General features: G+C 35.5%; 1 protein-coding gene across 2 annotated transcripts in view; it reads right to left on the minus strand.

The window, feature by feature from the left end:
- The window catches only part of PCLO (piccolo presynaptic cytomatrix protein), a 427,248-nt gene that overhangs the window by 60,568 nt on the left and 343,556 nt on the right, over nt 1-23,124 (minus strand). For both annotated transcript variants that reach the window (XM_049893053.1, XM_049893054.1), the window contains exons 13-17: nt 21,661-21,875; nt 13,261-13,311; nt 10,564-10,688; nt 7,540-7,566; nt 1,056-1,149 (exon numbers count right to left, since the gene is read on the minus strand). In XM_049893053.1, coding sequence (XP_049749010.1) covers nt 1,056-1,149; nt 7,540-7,566; nt 10,564-10,688; nt 13,261-13,311; nt 21,661-21,875 — 512 coding nt within the window. The remainder of the gene's footprint in view (nt 1-1,055; nt 1,150-7,539; nt 7,567-10,563; nt 10,689-13,260; nt 13,312-21,660; nt 21,876-23,124) is intronic.

The following is a 23,124-nucleotide window of genomic DNA, read 5'->3' on the forward strand; positions in this document are numbered from 1 at the left end:
CTATGCCAAAAACTATATGAGCTTATATTAAATATTATGTAAAAGCTTAAGGATTTTGTAATCCAGCCTAATGTCTGAACACAAGGGACTTCATTATTCTGTGAGAAAAATGGTAACCTTTATTTCCTGTTGAACCAACCCTTCCATTTTTAAAAAAAGAAAGCTGAATCTGTAATCTTTAAATAACATGAAATTCATACGCTATAAAAGTATCTGGGATAATTTAGATGAACTACTTGGATTATGGTTTTTTGTTTTAGTCAAATGTCAAAAAACATAATAACATCATCTTATTTCTTCAGGTGAATTTAACTCATTTGAAATTAAAGGTTACAATTTATATTTAGCTTCAATTTCATCATCAAATTATTAATCTTTTAGAGTACAAATTAAAAGCCTCATTTTTAAAGACAACTCATGTAAATTGTTTTATATGGATGTCTTCTTCCTGTTCTATCTGTACTCTCTTCCCTCTGTATTCAATCTTCTAACTATCAGTTACTTTCTGTTACTCATGTAAAGTTATGACATGCAAATTTCAGAAGCACATTAGTGCCATTTTGCCTGGAGTCACTTATTTGTGGTGATAACCCTTTACGAGAATCACCTTAATGCTCATATTCTTTCGTACAGTTTAGCCCTACGATGCCAGATCCTTACGAGGCCCCAAGTTACAGAAGAAATGAGTTCCTAAAATGTTGCTAGGTCAGTAATGAATTTCTCTGCATTGAATCTTAGCTTTTCCTTGAATCCTTTACGAAAGCCAAAATACAACCAGTTGGAAAATATTTTCCTCAAATGTATAGTATATATGGCCCAGTCTATTTGAAGTATTTGAAATAATCAATAGAAAATTTTCTACTAGTCTTCTTGTTTTATTTGTTTATCTTTGAACTTTACCTATTGCCTTTCACTGGCTATATTTCTTACATATATTTGATGCATCTTTTCTTTTTTTTGGTAATAGAGATATGGATTCCAATCATTCAATAATTTTGCCATCACTATTCTTATATTAGCCTAAATCTGTCACATAGAAAATAATTATTACATACCTGTTCCATGGAGATACTTTTATAAATTACTGTTTGATTCCACTCAGGATTAAGACTCTTCTGAACATATTTAGTCCTTCTCTTGTACTCAGCGCTGAATTGGAAGAAAAGAAGGAACAGTGGTCTTGATTATTCACCTTAACTGATGACTTTAGAGTCAACCTAAAGGGCATGCAGACTTTCCAAGATGACATTTTGTTTTGAATAACTGTACAATCATCGCATCATTCTCATGTCTTAAATCTTATTTTCAATTGAATGCATAATGACAATTTTAAAATATGTCAGATGCCTTTAGTTTTCTTTACCCTATATATTTATTTTTTAAGAAAACTTGTAGGTGTTCTACTAATTATACTATAATTTCAGAAATGTTACTCTCTGCTGAATGCCTGAGATAATTACATGAACTATATGGTGACATCAATGTCTTCTTGCCCCACAGAGAATAATTTAATATTTACATTTCCAGTAGTTTAACATCTAATTATGTAAGCAAAGCTAGAGGATCTCTTGATTAATTTCTTCTATAAATAATTGTAATAGTTGTATTGACTGAAAAAAGGACAAAGAATGGTTGTTGTGATAGCTGAGATCTTATGAATATTTTTTGCCTTATATTAAAAGTATATTTTGGCACCCTTGGTAAAGTATGGTATTTAATCTACCTATAAGATGATTTTAATTAAATATAAATTCTTGATTCATACAAATAGCCTGTATTATGAATGATGAACTAAACCTAAATCCTTTCTCATTCATTAAAACTTGACCCATTTAAGTTTATCCCTAAAGATTCCATCCCCTCTGAGTTAGTTAGAATCTTAAATCCATCATGTTTAAAAGCCAATTTATTCCCAAAACCTCTCCTAATCAAGTCCGGCAGAATATCAATATCTGGCACCCACCAGCTGATAGGGCTGGAATTAGATTTCTGCTATCTGCTGTTAGCCAGTTGTGTCCATACAGATAAGACCTTTCTCTAACCCTCAGTGCCTTTTCCCAGATTTTCTGATTAGGCATCTGTATCAGGTTCTAGGTAACACTTTAGATCTAGTGGAGTCCTGAACACTGACCTACTTACCTGGAGTTCTGACACTTGTCTGTATCTCACAAATTGCCTTTGCCTGAAGAGACAGAATCCTGGCCCTAGTAATCTGTCATTATATTCCAAATTAGAGGCAGAACTAACTACCTCTATATTCCTGATCTCAATTGTTGCCATGTCCTGGAATGCCTAGTATTGTCATCCATTCTAAATAAAACCTGAAAATCAAACCCCAGTTCACTGCCCACTATTAGAGATGGCCCTATAGTCCGGTGCTTTCTCCTCTCTCTTTAGTTTCTCTCCCATCCACTATGTGCTAGGGCAGGAGTTCTCAACACTGATTGCCTATTGGGATCACCAGGGGATCTGAATCCTCCTCAGCCTCAAAGAAAGTCTCATTTAATTGGTCTGGGGCAGACTTGAGTATTGGGATTTTTAAAAGATACTCAGTAAATCTAATGTGTAGTCAAGATTTAACTGTGTTTCAGTCTCATAATACCTCATATTTGAGCCACTGTTAATTGAGTTCAAATAAAAGAATGAAACAGCACTCTTCTTACTTTGAACCAATCCATTTGAATGTACAAAAATAAGAGCAGGGTTTGACAAATTTATCATCCAAGATGAATTGCAAACATTAATATTGGAGAAATATATAGGTAGTGATGTAAAGAAACAGGAAATCTCATAGACTGCTGATGAAATGTAGAAATTTGCACAAACATTTTTTAAACAAATTTGTCAATATTTGGTGGAGTTTAAGTTCATATACCCAATCACCCAGAAAATCCCATATCTACTTATTCAACTTCTACTATAGAGAAATTCTCCCACCTATACAAGAAACTTGTTCAAGAACATTAGTTGCAATACTGTTTGCAATAGTACAGTCAATAGGAGAATGAATAACTACATTATGATATATTCATTCAGTAAGCAATAGTTAAAATGAATTAAATACAATTACATACATCAAAATAGATAAATCTTGAAAGCAAAATCTTGAGCAAAAAATTTGCAGAATGAATAAAGTATGATGGCTTCTTTGTATGGAACTTTCATACAATTTTCTAAAACATTTAAGGTCTTGATTCTTTGATTTAGTTTTCCTTTACTGGACTTGATATACATAGGGTACATCTCATTTTATAAGCTCTGTTTATCTGGGCAATGATGTGTTTATTGTTTGTTGCTTTATTGGTCTCCACGCTCCCGAAGGACAGAGACCACGGCTGTGTTGTCAGTTCTAACCACAGCACCTAGCACAGTCTTTGGCACATAGTTTGTGATAAATAAATGTTTGTTGAATGGATCCTTAACACATGCTTGCATTTTTTTTTTTGTTTTTCTTTAAAATTCACTGGAATTAAATAAACTTTGAACTTCATATTCTAAATACATACACAATTATACCTGACTTAGAGGAAACAGTTTGATATTCTAACAAAGGTGTGAGGAAAAGCCTGGTAGAGATTGGCCTTCCAGATATTTTGACAGTCAGAACTACTTTCAATCAAAGCAAAATTGTGTACTTATTAACAGGAAAACATTAGCACTTTGCCAAAACAGCATGGTGACAGAAAACCAGAAAGAGGTCCCTCAGATATGTTTATTGTCATCTCAGTTTTTCAGGGGCCAAGTATTGGCTTCACGGACTATTCAGGCTTTTTCCCTGTCTTCTTGCACCTCATCTTGCTTGACATTTGTCCTTTTAGGGTTTATGAATATATTAATCAAAGGGTGGGAAGAGGAAACTAAAAGAATAAATAAAATTGGACCAGTGTAAAATGTTACTAGTTTATTAGGAGCAGGATATATTTTGTTTTAAGAGTGTATAACATTTTATTATTAAAGAAAAGTTGTTTGGTTTTTCTCTATTAGAAAGAAAAACAAAAAAACCCAAACCTGTTGTCATTGAGTTGATTCTGACTCACAGAGACCCTAAAGGACAGAGTAGAACTGCCCCATAGGGTTTTCAAGGAGCACCTGGTGGATTCAAACCGCTGACCTTTTGATTAGCAGCCATAACTCTTAGCCACTACACCACCAGGGTTTCCTCTTCTCTATAGTGTTAAATAATATGGCATACAGGCAGGCCCTGGGTTAGGAACGTCTGACTTATGTACAACCCACCCGCAGTTACAAACCAACCCCATAAAGCCTATCAGGAAAAAACTGACTCAGTGTTCACCCCCTGCACCCGCCCCTCTCCGACTACAGGCTATACTTCTATATGTGCAGGTGCCAAGGCAGGTCCTGGGGTTGCCACTGGTGGCAGACAGCCCGCTGCTGCGACATGGTGCTCACAGCCCTGACACACACGCAGCAGTGACCAGGGAGCCCATGTGCACCCGTCTCCCTTGGAACTTGGAAAGTGCAGGCCCCACCACTCGCGAGCCCTAAACACTGCCTCTTTGCTCCACATGGTGGGCCTGCAGGTAGTGGCGACAGGCAGCCAGAGGCGGGTGCCACACTCTGCATGTTCTCCAAGTACAACTGGTCAGTGCACCACACTGGGCACACAGCTGGGCCTCCGCAGCTCCCCTTATGCAGCTCCACCTGACCGCATCCCACCAGACCCTCCTTGCTGTGCAGCCCAGGGGCACTGCAGCACCTCTCTGGGCTTCTGTATCCCCTACCTTACACTTGTGGGATTTTACTATTGCAGGGGCTCTTGGCTTTTTGGTGGCTGGAAGTGGAGGAGGGGGGGAGTTCATATGGTTTCTGGGGTTCTGTGGAGAACTTCAGACTTGAGTTTCCCTAAGAATCTTCTTCCCAACCCTTGGCCCTGCTTGCTCTTAGCACATCCTGAGTGGCGCTTTATCCCTTGCACCCTGAGGCAGGAGCTTCATAGTTGGTGCGTGGGGTTGACAGGTCTGGTGAGGAGGTGATGGGGAATGATCTTTTGGGCCCCAGCACCATCCCACCCACACCCCCAACCCTCCCTGACTCTGTTGGGGAGGGTTCAAAATTCAGCAGAAATGCAGCTGAGTGGTACAACATAGATTTTTTTTTTTTCGTTCAGAATCTACAATAAAGTATCTAATTGGTCTCAAAGAATTTACACAAGAGAATCTTCTGAGTATTTTGGGTAACATTTGCCCTGTAGGCATCTCTTCAATGGTGGAGAAGGTATATACAATGGTTCGTAATAACAAATGGATCCTACTTTGCTATGTACATCAAAACATTATTATTGTTATTACTGTATTATATGTTAAAGATGTTTTAGTGTATCTGGAAATATTTCTTTAATGTTTTCCATACATGCAAAGGTAACTACATACCATATTCTATGACAAACATTTGACTAACTGACAAGCCATACCTAACTATTCTGATTTATGCACAAATTCAACTTAAAGACAGATTTAGGAACAGAATGCGTTCATAATCCGGGGACAGCCTGCAATTCTGTAGCCCAGGCATTCTGTATCTCCTTTTTGCAGTGATAACTCACCACTGACAACATATTGTTTATTATAATTACTGACAAGAATAATAGCTGCTACTATTTATTGAGAGCATATTATGTGACAGACTTTATGCTTATCATTTTCCATATATTATGCCATTTATTTCACAAAAACTGTGGGATGTAGGGTATGATTATTTAGCAGCAAAGAGCAGTTCTAGAGAAATCTGATAGCTTCTAAAGCGGCAGGTCTGAAATTTAAACCCAAGTTCTTAATGACTTCGCCCTATGGCCTTGGAAACCTAACTTACAATGTGTTGATATCAGTCAGCACCTTGTCATTATAACTCCCTCTCACATTGACAATTCTCAAAGATACAATAAGAGGAAGTGATTTCTAGGTCTTCTAAATCATAATCCAAGACACCCCATGCTCTTTCAACCATTATTTGTGTTTACAAAACATGCTCTCTTCTGAGTTAAATGTAGGCAATCACTTTCAGTCGGATAATTTACCTCCAGTTTCTCTGCATAAAAGATAGGAAGGTTCTGAATAATGTGATTGATAATGTCTGTTATATAATGACACTATCTCTTTGAAACAGAAGTAATTTTTATATCAGTCTGAGAGACGCAGATGGCATCCCATGATGAGAGAGCCAGAACAAGGAACCCATTACAGTGTCAAATCTCACTGCTTGCCCTAAGTGTGTGGCTGTAAGGGAAGGAAAAGTTTCTGGGCACTAGAGAGGCTGTGGTGACTAATCCTATTCACTGAAATACTTAAATATTTACACCTTTAAAAATCAGAAACTGCCTCTTACGTGCAACAGCTTGTCAGGATTAGTAAAGATTTCAAATTTTAATGTCACATACAAAAACAAATGCTGTATCACCAGTGTTCTGGGTGGGATTAAAATTCTCATCACCCTATTGCTTTTTTTTTAAAAAAAAAAAAATTTTCTTGCTACAGATGCCACATGATTCACCTCCTCAACTAAATAACACATTTAATCTGTAATGCAAATAAGAAATGTGCAAAAGTGCTTTTGGCCATTAAGAGCTAGCTGTAGTTGACAATGCAATGATACAGCATGTTATGAGCTATACCAGATAACAGTTTCCCACTATTGCCAAACAAAGGAGCGTGCTCGTATGTTGCTGCCAAAGCATTGGAGCAGGCAGAGTATGGCATCTTATATGGCAAAGCAATAACTTTGTGGTGCAGGAGGTGTAAAGGCACAGAATTGTTTCAGTGGCAGGTCCCAGTGAAGGAAAAAGACCTGATACCTATTGTCTTTAAGCTGAGATACACACCTAGTACTGGACATCCAGAAGATCACTGAAATCCTTTTGAAAAGTAATTCTAGACATTTTTATTTGTAATAGAAGACCCAGGAGAACTTACCCATTGCCACCGAGTCGATTCCCACTCATAGTGACCCTATATGACAGAGTAGAACTGCCCCCCACAGGATTTTCAAGGAGTGGCTGGTGGATTCAAGCTGCTGACTTTTTTTGGTTAGCAGCCAAGTTAAACCATAATTATTACATGAGAGGCTAAATGAGTTTCAGTGGACAGTTTATAAATGAAAATTAAGTGATCGACTGCTAGCTAAAAGGTCAGCAATTTGAAATCCCCAGTGGCTCTGCAGGAGAAAGGTGTGGCATCTGTTTCCGTAGAGATTTACAGCCTTGGAAACCCTACAGGGTTGCTGTGAGTACGAATGGAGTTGATGGCAGTGGGTGGAATTTCAGGGTGATGTTATTTCCTTATTTGTATTTTTCTATGTTTCTCATGTTTTCCACTTTTCTGTGTTCTACTGGACACATCTGCTAAACTTATTTAGTAATGTTGAGGTCAGAACAATTTATATTGAATAAATTCAGTAGATACTAAACTATGGAAAAAATAAAAGTTATAACCCAAGCTGAAGGGCAAGTGAATGCACATAAAAACGTAAAACGTAGAACTCTAGACGTAACGGCATAGCTTCACACTGAAAGATAACCAACTCTACCTTGCATTCTGGACCACCATGACTTGACTGCATTGATTCCGAGAGCAAGAGGGAAGGATACAACAGGGAAGTAGAAAAGACAGGAAGAAAAAAGTTAGGAACAGAATAAGGAAGAAAATATGAGAATAATAATTAGAGGAGCTAAACCATAAATGACATGAGACAGAAAATAACCTTGGAACTAATGTAAAAATAATACCTCACATGTAAAATAAACCACAAGTTCTCGGATCTGTAGTTATTAGTAATAATTAAACGAAACAGCTAGGACTGCAATAGGAGAGTATACTGGCTGTCTTTGGGCCAAATCCCACCCAGCAGGCATGTTTTGCTGGACAAATTGCAAGAGAACGGCTTTAGGTAGGGCACCCTCTCTGTATTTCACTACAGTCCCCCCATTCCTCGTCATTGCAGAAAGATTAATATATTAACGTTACCTGCCTGCTCTTTCTGGTTATTCAAGTTGGCAACACTTTAATTGAAACTTATCCTGTAGTTACTAAAGGATAGGTGCTCCCATATAGCATAAAAGATGATTATCCAGGATTTTATTAGAAAAGATACCAAAAACAAAAGTGTCTCATTTTCATTAATCCATTAACAAATACTACCTAGACTCAAAACCCTTTGCAGTGATTTTCTCGTCTCATTATATTGTCATTAAAGAACAACGGCAGACAAATGACCCAAATCAAAGGCAGAGTGCAGTTATTTTACTGTTGTCACTGTACCAAAAAACCAAACCCATTGCTGTCAAGTCAATCCTGACTCACAGCCACCCTACAGTACAGAGCAGAACTGCCCCATAGGGTGTCCGAGGAGCAGTTGGTAATTTGAACTACTGACCTTTTGGTTAGCAGTTTAACGCTTAACTACCACACCACCAGGGTTCCATTGTTGTTATAGTCACTTAATCTGTAGCCAGATTACAGTTAAAACTAGCACATAAAGATATAAATTAATTAACATAAAATAAAAACTCCTATTTCCTGTACTATGTGGTTCGTTGGTCATCTCCATATAAAATGATTTAAGGTTTTTCAAAATTTTCAATAAAATAAAACTAGAGTAACAGTACCAACAATTCTAAGTTTCTAAATAAAATTATTGGGAAGGATGAAATTAAAGGCTGTATAGTGAATTTGATACAGCACCTGACAGTTTTCAAACTATTTTCTAAGTGTTCTCTAATTTATTGCCCTGATAAACTAAAAGTTATGGTTCTGCTACATTGGTGCTATCAATATCAACAAGGAAATTGAATCTTAAAGAAGTTGGTCATCTTCTCATGGTAAAGTAATTAGTAAACAGCAGACTAACGCAATTTATAAATCCTATTTGGATCCTGTTCAAACCAACCATAGTCAGAGAACATACATTATATGATTTCAATACTTTTAAATTTATTGAGATTTGTTTTAGGGCCCAGAACATAGCCTATCTTGGTGAATGTTCCACATGCACTTGAAAAAATATGTACTGTGCTATTTGTGAGTGCAGTCCTCCTGGCACAGTGGCTAAGATCTTGGCTGCTAATCAAAATATCAGCAGCTGAATCCACCAGCCACTCCTTGGAAACCCTAAGTGACAGTTCTATTCTGTAATATAGGGTTGCTATGAGTCAGAAGGGGCTCGACAGCAACCAGTTGTTGTTGGTTGTATTGGTGGGTAGAATGTTCTATAAATGTCAGTTAGGTCATCAAATCAACTAGAGAAATATGTAACTAGGTTATACATGATACGATTATTTTAAAAATACAAGTTTTTTTTCTTTTAAGACTATATACTAAAATATTTGCAAAAAATATTACAATAGTTGAGATTTACCTCAAAACAATCTGGAGGGGGAGTGAGTGAGGGTAAAAATGAAACAGGTAGTGATAATTGCTGAAGCTGGTTGATATGTACATGGTGAGTCATTATATTATTCTCTCTACTTCTGTACCATGTTTGAAAATTAAAAAGTAATATTCAAATGTCACTTCCTAGATTATATGAAAAATGAACAAAAAATAAAACCAGATTCTTCAAATTACGAACTCAGAATTTTTTTTATTATACCTCCATTTACTGATTACCTATGGTTCCGTCATACTAATTTGGCTACTATAAATTTTTCAGATAAGGTATAATAATCCATAGGGTCTGAAATCACTGCACTGACTTATATACCAGAACACAACAATTTGCATTCATTATGTGAAAATTAAACATCTTCAAAGAGCACATGCTTTACATAAACAACTTATATAACACACAAGAGATTCAAGGAAATATTTTTCATTTTATTTACCAAAGTCAGCATTTCAACTATTACACTTCTGTTAAAGTTATGTTTTAAACATTGATTTGAAAATATGGTTATAGATGAGGATAAAAACCAAAACCAAGCCTGCTGCTGTCAAGTTGATTTGATTCTGACTCATGGCAACCCTGTAGGACAGAGTAGAACTGTCCCATAGGGTTTCCAAGGAGCATCTGCTGGACTCGAACTGCCGACCTTTTGATTAGCAGCCAAGCTCTTAACCACTATGCCACCGGAGCTCCATAGATAAGGATAGAAGCCTTCTAATGAACATTAACATATTGGATAATATATGTGTCCTATAAAAATAAACAATAGCTCATGGGTCTTTGAACATTAGTTTCACAAATAAAATAAATTTGGGAGGGTAAGCCAACACTTTAAAATCTGCCCCAAATAATTACTTCATACTCATTCTGATTGGTCATCACAGGAATGGTTTCTAGAATTGAAATGCTGATTTGATCTTATTGTTGGCAGGGTTATGATGATCAAGGTTCTCCCAGAATGCTTTAAAGTTAATTAAATTTTTTTTCCACCTTATCTACTAACTGGGAATAAATAAATATGACACGTGGAGAAAATTAAGGAAAGGATAATAAACTCAATTAAGTTAGATTGTCTTTGAAATTAGAATCTAGAAAGCATTATTCATATTTTTAAACCATGGGATAAAGGCTATTATCTAAAATACTTAAAGACATGGCTTCTTTACTTACCCTCGCCCTGGAAGAAGGTACACTTTAACAAAAGGGTCAGAATAACCATTGTTGTCTCGAGGGACCAGGTTTCTTGCTTGGAGGATATGTATTATGAGATTTCCAAGATCATAGTTGATTTGAAGCTTTAGGGGACAGCAACATATTTGGTTATTTATTTTTTTAATGTAATATATTATCATTAAATATTTTACCATTATCTTTTTTTTTTTTAATATCATAAGTACCATCAGCTTTCATTTCCTTTTTATTTGAAACTGAACAGACTAGTTAATGTCTAATTTAATCAGGAGCCCCTAGGCACATTTTAATTCCTAATAAATATACTATTCATTCTTTTCATGGTGAAAGTCCTAGCCTGTCTGAAATTCATTCAGAAGGAAAATAATATAGTGAATAATACTGATATTTTTTTTTAAGTAAATTTTCTCTTGGGAAAATAGTAAATGTTATAAATACTTATTAATACAACCACAGGGATTTTGAAAATAAATTAACTAATTGATAAATGTTTCAGAAAAGGTCATTTGAATTTCTCCAAAGAATTAGTAATGGTATGAAAATGTTATTGAAGGATAAATCTGTTAATATTAAAATGTAAGACTATTAAGGAATGCATTCATTTTATCCCTGCCTGCAGTATACTACCTTATGTTAAACCTACAGCTTCTCTTTCTGTGCCTGCTTTTCTAATAGAGTAAAAGATTTGAATAATAAAACCTTGTTCTTAAATTTTAGAAGCTGAAGGGGAAAGATGAGGCATTGCCTCATAGGTGCTCTCAAAGGCTGTTTCACAATTGTCATTGAATAGTCAACATTTACAATTGGAACAAATATTTGGAGAAGCCTGCATAATTCAATATAATTAAATTAACTAATTTTTCTCCTTTCAAATTGAAAGGTTCTTTGGCATCCCTTCAAATAACCCTTAATTCCATTTGATGCTTGTTTTGTGTATCAAATAACAGAAAGGAGGGATCTCTATTTCAAAGGGGGGAAAGTCCATAAAAACAAATACTAATATTTTTTATAGATCAAACAAGATGGAGTTGCTGTGTTTACATTAAAAATGGAATAGTACTTTAGATGAGTCAAATTTTCATTTACAATTTCATAATTAAAAATAATTCCTCACTTTAGCATAGTTTTGATTTGATTTTTGTTTCTTGGGAGATTAATCTTCAATTGCCTTTCTCAATCCAGAAAAGACAGAGTCATTCTGAATCTCATGAGAGCAATGTGAAACATTAAGCAAAGTGCCATGAAAGAAGAGGATAAATGAGAAAAGCTTAAAACTGCACTAACTGTGTGCTATAACAGGGTACTGGAACATGTAATAGGAAATAATCTCTAGCTAATTTCACTGCAATTTCAAACAAACTTCAAATCTTTATTGAACAACACATTTTCCCTCATTCTTTTCTTTCTCTGTCAACATTAGAGTCTCCTTAATGGATGAGGTACCCAAACCAATTTTTTTTATTGAAATGAAACCTTGCAGGCTACCCAAAGTGAGTGTTTTTCAGATTTTGCACTGTAGGGCTCCAGAGAACCCTTAGAGTTTCTCAGGGGTCACTTCCTAGAGAATAGGGAGCATCCCCAGCATTCCTCAACCAGAACAACTCCAGTGCCAGCAGGTATATAGCTTGAGTCCCTGCCTAAGTTTTTGTTTGTAATTAAGCTTTGAAAAAAGGAAAAAAAATCACTACCCTAAGAAATATCCCATGAGGTCACCCTACCACGTAGTGGCTAATATTCTTAGGCTTGTGTTAATGTTATGTTTAATTTAGTCTCAACTTGTATCTATAGAAATATTTAACTGCAGCAATTACTCTCTGGTAGCACTGCCTTTCCTTGAATCATTTCTTCTTCCAGGAACACACCTCATGTTTCTGTATGCTTATCCTTAAATTAATTCCAATCTCTGTTATCCTTTGTGAACTCTTTCATGAAAATTTCATCTGGAATGTGTTGGAGATCCAGTTGTGGCTTACTGTTTCTTCCCCTTATCTAGAAATTACTATCTTCTATTATTTTAGATTATGTTAATTCTTTCCTTTTATGCGGCATTTTTAAACCTAACCTAAAGTACTTCTTTGTATCACCTGACTCATAGTTTTTCTAACATTTTTTTGGCTATGATCCACGGTGAGAAATACATTTTATGTTAAGGCATAGTACCTAAACAGAGACACTCATAGAGAATATTTTTTTAAAAAAAGGTTATTTGTTCTATTTTTGTGCTATTTTTCTGGTCATGATCCCTTGAAATGATTTTATAAATCATAAATTGGTTATGAAAAACAGAGCTCTAAAGGAATTGTTCAGCAATTAGTGATCATTAGACAACAATTAATGCAGAAGAAAAGAGGAAACTCTTAAAAAGCAACCTTCAAATGTTTTTGATGCACATTCAGTAAGTATAAAGTAACTGAGGCATAAAACATATTGACATTGCCAACGTGCCAAGCAGATTTCAAAGCATAAAATTTCATAGGTATGTATTTCATAAAGAATAATATAATTGCATTAAAACACCATCCTATAAAATAATATTTTCCTTTACAGTTCTATATGTGTTGTAGAATGGTTCCATTAATGCAGAAAGGTTCTAACAGTGTTTGTCATTTTATTAGACCAGTGGAAAAAAACAGTAAAAAAAGATGGTATGATGACGACTTTTTAAAACTTTCATACCTGAATTTCCCCTGTAATTGGATGAGAGACTACCTTTGTTGCATCAGTAGGCTGCAATATTAAAAAAAAACACATATTACATTACGGATAAGATTCCATCAGGTTTATTATTTCAACTTCCTTCTGAAATTAATTTCCATTTGGTCAGAGCACACTGCCTGGAGACCATATTTCATTCATTTGGCTGCTTCAGAGTATGGTGTCTACTTATACTTCTCAAGACATGTTTAATTTTATAGATACATAAATCTATTTTTCATTTTGCTAAGCCTGTTTCAGAACTATAATTTTATACCAGCAGTAATGTATTTTCAATTACTCAAGAAAATGCATAGCTTTGGTTTAAAGTATTAAAGTCTTTACAGGTTTTAAAGATTTATATTTATAGTAATGAAAAATAATGTTGTTTTATACATGGACTACCGTGGAAGAGAGAAGGTAAAAATTCTTTCCTTGTATTTCTTTTCTGGGTGCTCAGCACTGCCCTGCTCCTTTCCGGACAGAAACACCCAGAAATCACTTCTCAATAGTGCACACTCCTTAATTAAACTTCTATGTCATCCCATGTAAGCCCCTACTTCCTTAATAAGATTCTCATGTTGCCTTAAAAACAGTTAAGAAACTGATCTGGTAAACAAATTCATATTGCTAAATAAATGATTGCTGACTGGTTACGTGTCAATGGGATATTTGTACAAAAGGCGAGATGCTGTCTGTGGCTCTAATTCTATGGTAAAATTTCAGGCAACATGGCATCTATGTAGTGGAAATATTTACTAAAAAAGTCAGCTACCCTGCCACCTTTCAAATAAAGCCCTGTCTTCTACATGTATATATGCTGACCTTGCTTTTATAATCAACTAGGAAAAGAAAGATCCAAGGTCATATACTGTTTAGTTCGATATATTTGATTTTCTACCTTTTCCTTTATATTTTTATTCTGGAAATGAGAGCAGTCAAAAGAAGACAGCTATACTCTAGGTCTTGGCCTGTGAAATAACTAAGAAAGAGAATTAATATAATACATGAATAATTATGTTAATTATGATTTTAAATAATTTTGTTTAAATATATTATTTTACAGTAACAAATTTTATAATTTAATATTTTGTTTCACGTGTGATAAAAACACAAAAAACTTAAAATCAAAATTCCATAAGTTAATATTTGGACATCTATTATGTAACTAAGGTATATGTAAGCTTCAGACCATCACTTGGTGTTTCTATAATATCTTAACATAAATTTTTAACACTGTAAACTTTGAAGAACAAATCAAAAGTATTTTCTTTTATGCATATATTCTAAATGGGTCAAGAATTATCATTAATTTTATCTATTCATTAATATATTCACTCATCAAAACTGTTTCAAGAAACTCTATCCCTGCTAAAATCTGAAGATAAAGTGAAGTAAGATAAACAGGAAATAGGTCTCTCTCATCAGCCCTACAGTTTGGACTCTCTAGTGACTATAATTTTTTAATTAAGGGAAACTAACTCAAAATGGATCAAAGGCCTAACTGTAAGATCTAAAACCATAAAACTCTTAATGGAAACACAGAGGTAATGCTTCAAGATCTAGTTTTTGATGGTGGATTCTTAAATATGACACTGAAAGCATGAGCAAAAGATAAAATAGATAAATAGGACCTCAACAAAATTGAAAACATTTGTTCATCAAAGGGATTTATCAACAAATTGAAGAGGCAACCTACAGATTGGGAAATTTTGGGGGGAATCTTATATCTGATAAGGGCTTAGTATCCAGAATACACAAAGAACTCCCACAAATAACAGCAAAAAGACCAACAATCCAATAAAAAAAAATGGGCTAAAGTCTTGAATAGACATTGTACTAAAGAAGAAATACAAGTAGCTTATAAGTACATGAAAAGATGCTCGAAATCATTAGTTATTAGAGAAATGCAAATCAAAATCACAGTGAGACATCATTTCATGCCCACTTTAGTTTTTAAGATGATCATGATTTAAAAAGGGAAAACAACAGGTATTGGAAAGGATGTGGAGAAATAGAAACCCTTGTACATTGCTAGTGGGATTGTAAAATGGTACAGTCACTGTGGAAAACAACCTGGTGGCTCCTCAAAAAGTTAAACGAAGAATTATCAAAACACCAAACCCACTGGTATCAAGTTGATTCAGACTCATAGTGACCCTATAGGACAGAGTAGAACTGCCCCATAAGGTTTCCAAGGAGTGGCTAATGGATTCAAACTGCTGACCTGTTGGTTAGCAGCTGAGCTCTTAACCACTGAGATACCAGGGTTCCATGTGGCTCACAATCCCACCCCTAGGTAAATACCCAAAGAATTAGAAGCAGGAATGAAAACAGAGACTTGTACATCAATGTCCATTGCAGCACTATTCACAATAGCCAAAATATGGAAACAACCTCGGTGTCCATCAACAGATGATGGATAAACAAAACATGGTACTTAGACACAATAGAATATTACCCATAAAAAAAAAAGTACTAATACATGCTATGACATGGATGAACCTTAAAAACATCACACTGACTGAGTTAAAGGATTAGTTGCAAAGGGACAAATACTGGATGATTCTTCTTATATGAAAGATGTAGAATAGGCAAATGTATATAGACCTAAGTTCATTAGTGGTTACCAAGGGCAAGTAAGAGGAAAGAAGAAAAAGGGATTCATGCTTAGTGGACACTGAGCTTCTGATAAGGGTGACAGAAAAACTTGGGAAGAGATAATGGTGATGGTTGGACAACATGATGAATACAATTAATGCTACTGAATTGTAAATGTGAAGGGTGTTGAATTGGCAAGTGTTTTGTTATAAAATAATTAGATTTGATTAGTGTTATTATTACTACTAGAGTTAAGAAATCTCTGTATCATCCCTGCCCGAGAGAAATACAATATGAGCCACAGAGACAATTTTAAATATTCTAGTAGCCACATTAAAAATGTAAAAAATTAGCAGGTAAAATTAATTTTAATAATATATTTTATATAACTGAATTCATCTAAAATGCTACAATTTTAACATGTAATCAACATAAAATTATTAATGAAATATTATACATTATTTTCTTCATATTAAGTCTTTGAAATCCAGCATTGATTTCAAACATACAGCACATGTCAGTTAGGACTAACTACATTTCCAGTGATCCATTGCTACATGTGACTAGTGACTACCCATTGGATAGTGCAAAACTACATAGGTCCACATTCTTGGCATGGAAAAGAAATTATTGCCGATCACAAAATCTGTCAATATCATTTATATAAATTTTGTTCCACTGTACCTGGTCTCATTTTCTAATCATTGCCAAAAAAGTTAACACATGAAACTAAATCAAAGTTTGTACCCTCCAACCAAATAATAATTTAGCTTAACTAGTAAAAAAAAAAAAAAAAGTCTGCCTTGAGCATTATGCTCTTTTAAGAACTATCTACACGAAATCAAATTAACCACAGCAACTTGAAAGATTAGATAGGAACCTTAGGGGCAGTAAGTTTATGTTAATAAGGGAAGGAGGGTAAGAATGGTTGTACGACTCAAAGAGTGTAATCAATGTCGCTTAACTGTACATGCAGAAATTGAATTGGTGTATGTTTTGCTGTGTATATCATCAACAGTGAAAACAACAAAATAAGTAAAAATAAATAAATAAATCACATCCAGGGTTTGTGCTAATGAGTGGGGTCAGCCCAGCCGAAAAGTCTACCATGTGGACTGATATCAGCTGACTTGGGGGGCATGTTTCAATTAATCATGCCTATGCAATGAAGCCCCACTAAAGGCACTGGACACAAAAGCTCCATGGGCTTCCTTGTTGTGAAAGATATCAGCGAATGTGGGAGGGTGGCATATCCCTTTTTGGGGCATGGATGTTTTGCATTGGAACCCTCCTAGACCTTGGCCCATGCATCTTAGTTTGTATTCTTTTTTGCTATAATAAAACTGTAACTGTTAGGTATATAAAAATGGTGTGTACCCTCCATGATATTAGAGATTCACAAGTGACCAATGATGGTTTACTTCACAAATACCTATTTATTTTGTAAGTGTTTAATGCCACCTACTCTACTATGTGCTTATAGGGCTATAGAGAAAAATGGTGGAATAGTTTTTGGCTCCTAAGGGGCTTACAGCCCAATAGGGAGTATAAAACAAGCAAACAAGTAACTACAATCAAGATATAAAGTGTCTTAATGGAAAACAATATAGTACCTACTTCAAAAGCTAGAAATAGAAATAGTATGCGACCCAGCAATCCCACTCCTAGGAATATATCCTAGAGAAATAAGAGCTGTCACACGAATAGACATATGTGCACCCATGCTCACTGCAGCATTATTCACAACAGTAAAAAGATGGAAACAACCTAAGTGCCCATTAACAGACGAATGGACAAACAAATTATGGTACATACATACAATGGAATACTGTGCAATGATGAATCCACCAAGCATCTCACAACGTGGTTGAATCTGAAGGGCATTATGCTGAGTGAAACAAGTCAATCACAAAAGGACATATTGTATGAGATTACTATTATAAAAACCCAAGAAAACATTTACACAGAGAGAGAGAGAGAAAAAACAAAACAAAACTAAACTTGATGGTTACAAGGAAGGGGAGCAGTGGGGAAATGACTAACTAGATAGTAGACAGGTGTTAACTTTGGTGAAGGGAAACACAACACACAAAATAGAGGGTGTCAGTACAACCTGACCAAGGCAAAGTCATAGAAGCTTCCTAGGCATATCCAAACACCTTGAGGGACTGAGTTACTGGGGCTGAGGGCTGGGGACCATGGTCTTGGGGAACATTTAGCTCAACTGGTATAACACAGCTCATAAAGCTCATAGTTCTACATCCTACTTTGATGAATAGTGTCTGGGGTCTTAAAAGCTTGTGAGTGGCCATACTCCACTGGTTCCACCTTGTATGGAACAAGGGAGAATGAAGAAAACCAAAGACACAAGGGAAAGATTAGTCCAAAGGACTAATGGACAACTACCACAGCTTCTACCAGACTGAGTCAAGCACTACTAGATGGTGCCCAGCTACCACAACTGACTATTCTGACAGGGATCACAATAGGGGGTCACGGACAGAGCTGAAGGAAAATCTAGAACAAATTTCTAACTCACACACACACAAAAAAGACCAGACTTACTGGTCTCACAGAGACTGGAGAAACACCCTTTTAACTCAGGACTGAAGTCATTCCTGAGGTTCACCCTTCAGTCAAAGATTAGACAGGCCCATAAAACAAATGATACTAAATGGGCACACAGCCCAGGGGCAAGGACAAGAAGGCACGAGGGGACAGGAAAGCTGGTTATGGGGAACCCAAGGTCGAGAAGGGTGATGACAAGTTGTTGGGTTGGCAACCAATGTCACAAAACAATACGGGTATTAATTGCTTAATGAGAAACAAATGTGCTCTGTAAACCTTCGTCTAAAGTACAATAAAAAAAATATGAAGTTTGCGAGCAGCCATCTAAGATACTTCTACTGGATCAATGCCATCTGGAGCAAAGGAGAATGAAGAAGACCAAAGACACAAGAAAATATTTGTCCAAAGGATAAATGGACCCCATGAACCACAGCCTCCACAAGCCTGAGCACAGAACTACATGGTGCCTGGCTACCGCCACTGACCGTTCTGATAGGGATTACAGTGGAGGATCCTGACAGAGTGGGAGGAAAATGTAGAACAAAATTCAAATTCACAAAAAAAGACTAGGCTTACTGGTCTAACAGAGACTGGAGGAACCCTTGAAACTATGGCCTCCCGATACCCTGCTAACTCAGAACTGAAGCCACTCCTGAAATCACCTTTCAGCCATAGATTAGACACAAGCCTATAAAATAAACAACACACGTGAGGTCTGTGCTTCTTAGTTCAATCAACTATTCAAGACCAAATTGGCAACACCTTCTCAAAAGCAAAGATGAGAAGGCAGGAAGGGACAGGTAAACTGAACAAATGGACATGGAGAACACGGCATGGAAAGGGAAAGTGGGAGAGTGCTGACACATTGTGGGGATCACGACCAATGTCACAAAACAATTTGTGTGTAAATTTTTGACTGAGAAACTAATTTGCACTGTAAAACTTTCACCTAAAACACACACACACAAAAGATACATGTATGTCTTAAGATGTACACTAAGCAATAAAAATGTAAAACAAAAAAAATCACATTAAAAAAAAGTAAACTCAGGCTAAACTTAAGAAATTGACTTCAAATACCTTCAAATTATATTCATATAACATGAAAATATCTAAAATCTAAAAACTAGTATTAATTATGGTGATAATGTAGTTAGCTAATTTTGAAATTATTTTTAAGCAATTTATTAAAGTAGAACCTCCATAAGTAATTAATTAAAATTAACACATACTTGCATGTGGTAAAATGTTGCATTAAAATTTTTGGAGTTTGATGTCTCCTTGAAATTACTCTGAGTGAGTGAAGCTTTGCCACATTTGACTTGAAACAAGCTGTTTCATGACACAATGGTTAAGATCAACTTATCTTTGTCATTTACTTCTGAATAAAAAGGAATTTTAGTGATATGTGCTATATTTTTGTCCTTAGTGAAACACTTTGTTTTCCAATGCCTAAACATTGTACCCAAGATTAGACTGTCGCTCCTGTATCTCACCATATAAAGACAAACCTTTTATTCCTGTTTAAGCAAGGAAGACTTTTTTTCTAATGTATTTACCAACCATCAGTATAGTTTCTCTATTAAGAATCAAATATTAATATATGAAGGAAAAATTACAAATTTTCTACATTTTCGTATCATTTTATGAGGTTAAAAATTAATTTGATGTTCTCTTTTAATTCCCCAGGAATGTTGAGATAATGGTGTTGGAAGCATTACTTTCAAATACAGATTTGCATCAAGAGAAAATTTATTAGCATGGAAAAATTTCAAAATGAGGATATGTGTTACTGACTTTCCTTGTTTCTTACTATCCTAAATTCTCTTTATTTCTGGGTCCTTTTATCCTCTTATTTTAAAAAAGTAATGTTAAAATTAGTTATGTGTACTCTTAACATTGAGAGCTAATTATACACTTTTTAAAAAAGATTTTATGCAACCAAAAAAGATGGAGTCAGTTTGAGACTAGAAACCCTAATAGAGTAAGATTTTAAACAAACAAACAAATTAAACGCACCCATTAACTAGGCTATAGTAAAGATTTGACCACATAAATGTTTACTGTGGTAATCTCCCATGGGGGGAAAAAAAGGGAGAAATAGGAAGAGTAAAGGTGAGAAGAATCTAGAGAAAAGGTCCCATCGAGGAAGGCCCACTGATTATTAAGGGGAAACCTCCCTGACACAATTTCAGATCTGCAACTTCTCTCCAAGCTGTTCTTTTCTGTTTCTTGAATCAAGGAAAGCGTTGGGAGCAATCATCCCCTCCTCTAAGACTAATCTCTCCACCTGGGCTTTGGATGGAATCCCCTTCCACCACAGCCATCTTGATCTGCCTTCACTGCTCCAACTCTGTCTCTTAGGGAAGTCTGTTCAAACCCTGGCTCCAGCACCTACCATATGTGTGTGCCCTTAAACTGGGAGTGAAAAAGAGGGTTGCTGTGAGGATGAGTTGATCTATAAAGCTCTCTGGATTGTTCCCGCCTTCCAGAAAGCTACCATTAGGGTTAGTGATCGCCACAACCACTACTGTTTTGCTCTCTCAACATATAAATATACTGTCAAATATGTTAAGAAGTGACACAAAATTTCCTCTACTCCATTACATATTAACTACTACCCGCTCTACTTAAAGGATAGTCTAAAGTTGCTGACTCCATCTATTTGCCTACCATTTAGTCCTCTATCTACTGCACTCAAATTTTCACCTCGCCAGGCCACTGAAATCTGCTTTATAAAAGTCTTCAGGGATCTGCAGGTTGCCAAAGTCAAAGGCACTCTCCTACCCTCATCTTACATTTTTTAAAAAACAACTCTGGTGAAGTATAATTCCTCATTGGGTTCTAAATTTCTATTGCATTTAAAAGTTCATCACTTTCTTATTCCTTAAGAAAACATCTTTTTGTTTCCAAAAAGAACCAAAGGTAGTGTTCCATACACAAAGATGCCCAGTATCATATAACAACAATGAAAAATAACCAAGAAATACCAAGCATCCTGCTAAAATGCTTTATGGGATGTACAAATACATCCTCTGGTATATTTTGATCAGTGTTATATTCAGAAGGGGAAAAAATCATTTTGATAAATCACAAGGAAATGAGAAATCACAAGAAAAATGTCTTCTAAAGTGGTATTTTGCTTCCCAGCTTCTGGTCTAAATAAAGAGCTAGAAAATAAGCTACTCGAAACTCAAATTGAACACTTCTCACCTTGCTGCTGCTGTGTTTCTTTTTGCTCACCGAGGGTGACCCTGGTTGTCCAGGGCTGGGAACAGAGCTGGATCCAGCGGACGTAGGACCCGAGTGGCCATGAGATCCTTTGTCAACGACTGATGACAGAACAAGTGGTGACTGCTGTAGCGAAACTTTCTGGAGTTCCGCAGCCAACTGCTTGGGATCAACCCCTGGGGATTTTGCTTTATCCACTACAACAAAATGAAATGACTTTACATATTTATCATAGGTATGTAATACCTAAGCTCTAGGTGACAAGGTCAAAATACTACTTATAAAATAAGCTAAACTTAAAAAGTAAATAAATTAACTCAGTGTACCTTTATGTATCAATCACTAAAGAAGTCTAAAAGGAGAGTGAAAATAATGGCAAATTACAGAGGGAAACTGAAGTGCCTCGTACTTCTTCAGAATATTTTTCATGTTTTACATAGAGGACAGAGCCACATGAATGATGAAATATTCTATTTTTTCCACTGGAACATAATTTATATGATCGGCTATTTTTCCTTCTTTAAATTGTATATATCTCTTTCTCTGAGGGGGAAATTTTAAAGAGCATATTTACATTTACAGATATATTAAAATTCCTATAGGACTCCATCTGTTCTGTTTAGTGCAGTATCCCAGACCCCTAGAATAGTGGTTATACCATAGTAAGTAAACTTTTGTTAAACAAAAGAATAAATGATATTTTTAATCTTAAGATTGACCTAAATATGTAGAATATATTGTTTACCTTGGAAAGAGTTGAATCTATTTAGCATGAAATTATATATTGATTTAAGGCAATAGTAAGGTTTAGGACTAAGGGTTCCACAACTCATCTACATTAAAAGGAATCAATTAAGTATGATCTAAAAATTATTAAGACCCCCCAAAAATGTGGCTCCATGGAGTACTTTTACAGGACGAATTTATTTTTAAGGAATTGAAAATGTGAACTCATGCAGTGAGAATATAAATGATATAAAATACACTTCATATGTATTCCTTTAATAGGTCTAACATGCAAATCTGCAATTCTCTAGAATGCTAAAACTGTAGTTATAATGCATTTGATTTTGTTTACAATTATATAAATATATAAGAATTTATGTATCTGTAACTTTAACTTGTCTATGCCTACATCTTCTTCTACGACTACATCTTCTTCAAGACTACCTCTACATCAGAAACCAAAATCTCAGAAAAGAAACAACTGCATTTTTATGCAAATAACGCATACCTTCTACGTTTGTTTGCCAACTGTACCCTCCCCATCTTGAGGTATTTTCCTAAGCACTCTATGCTTGCTATAAAAATAACTGCATAGCACATTTATGAAAATACCTCACGGAAGGAGGGCGTGTTTGGCACACAAAGGTAGAAGACTTGCGTTATTCGTGTAAAAATATAGTAGTCTACAGGTCTAACAGCCTACACGAGCCACCACTTCAT

The sequence above is a fragment of the Elephas maximus genome, chromosome 8 (assembly GCF_024166365.1).
Source record: "Elephas maximus indicus isolate mEleMax1 chromosome 8, mEleMax1 primary haplotype, whole genome shotgun sequence".
In the NCBI taxonomy this organism is placed as follows: domain Eukaryota; kingdom Metazoa; phylum Chordata; class Mammalia; order Proboscidea; family Elephantidae; genus Elephas; species Elephas maximus.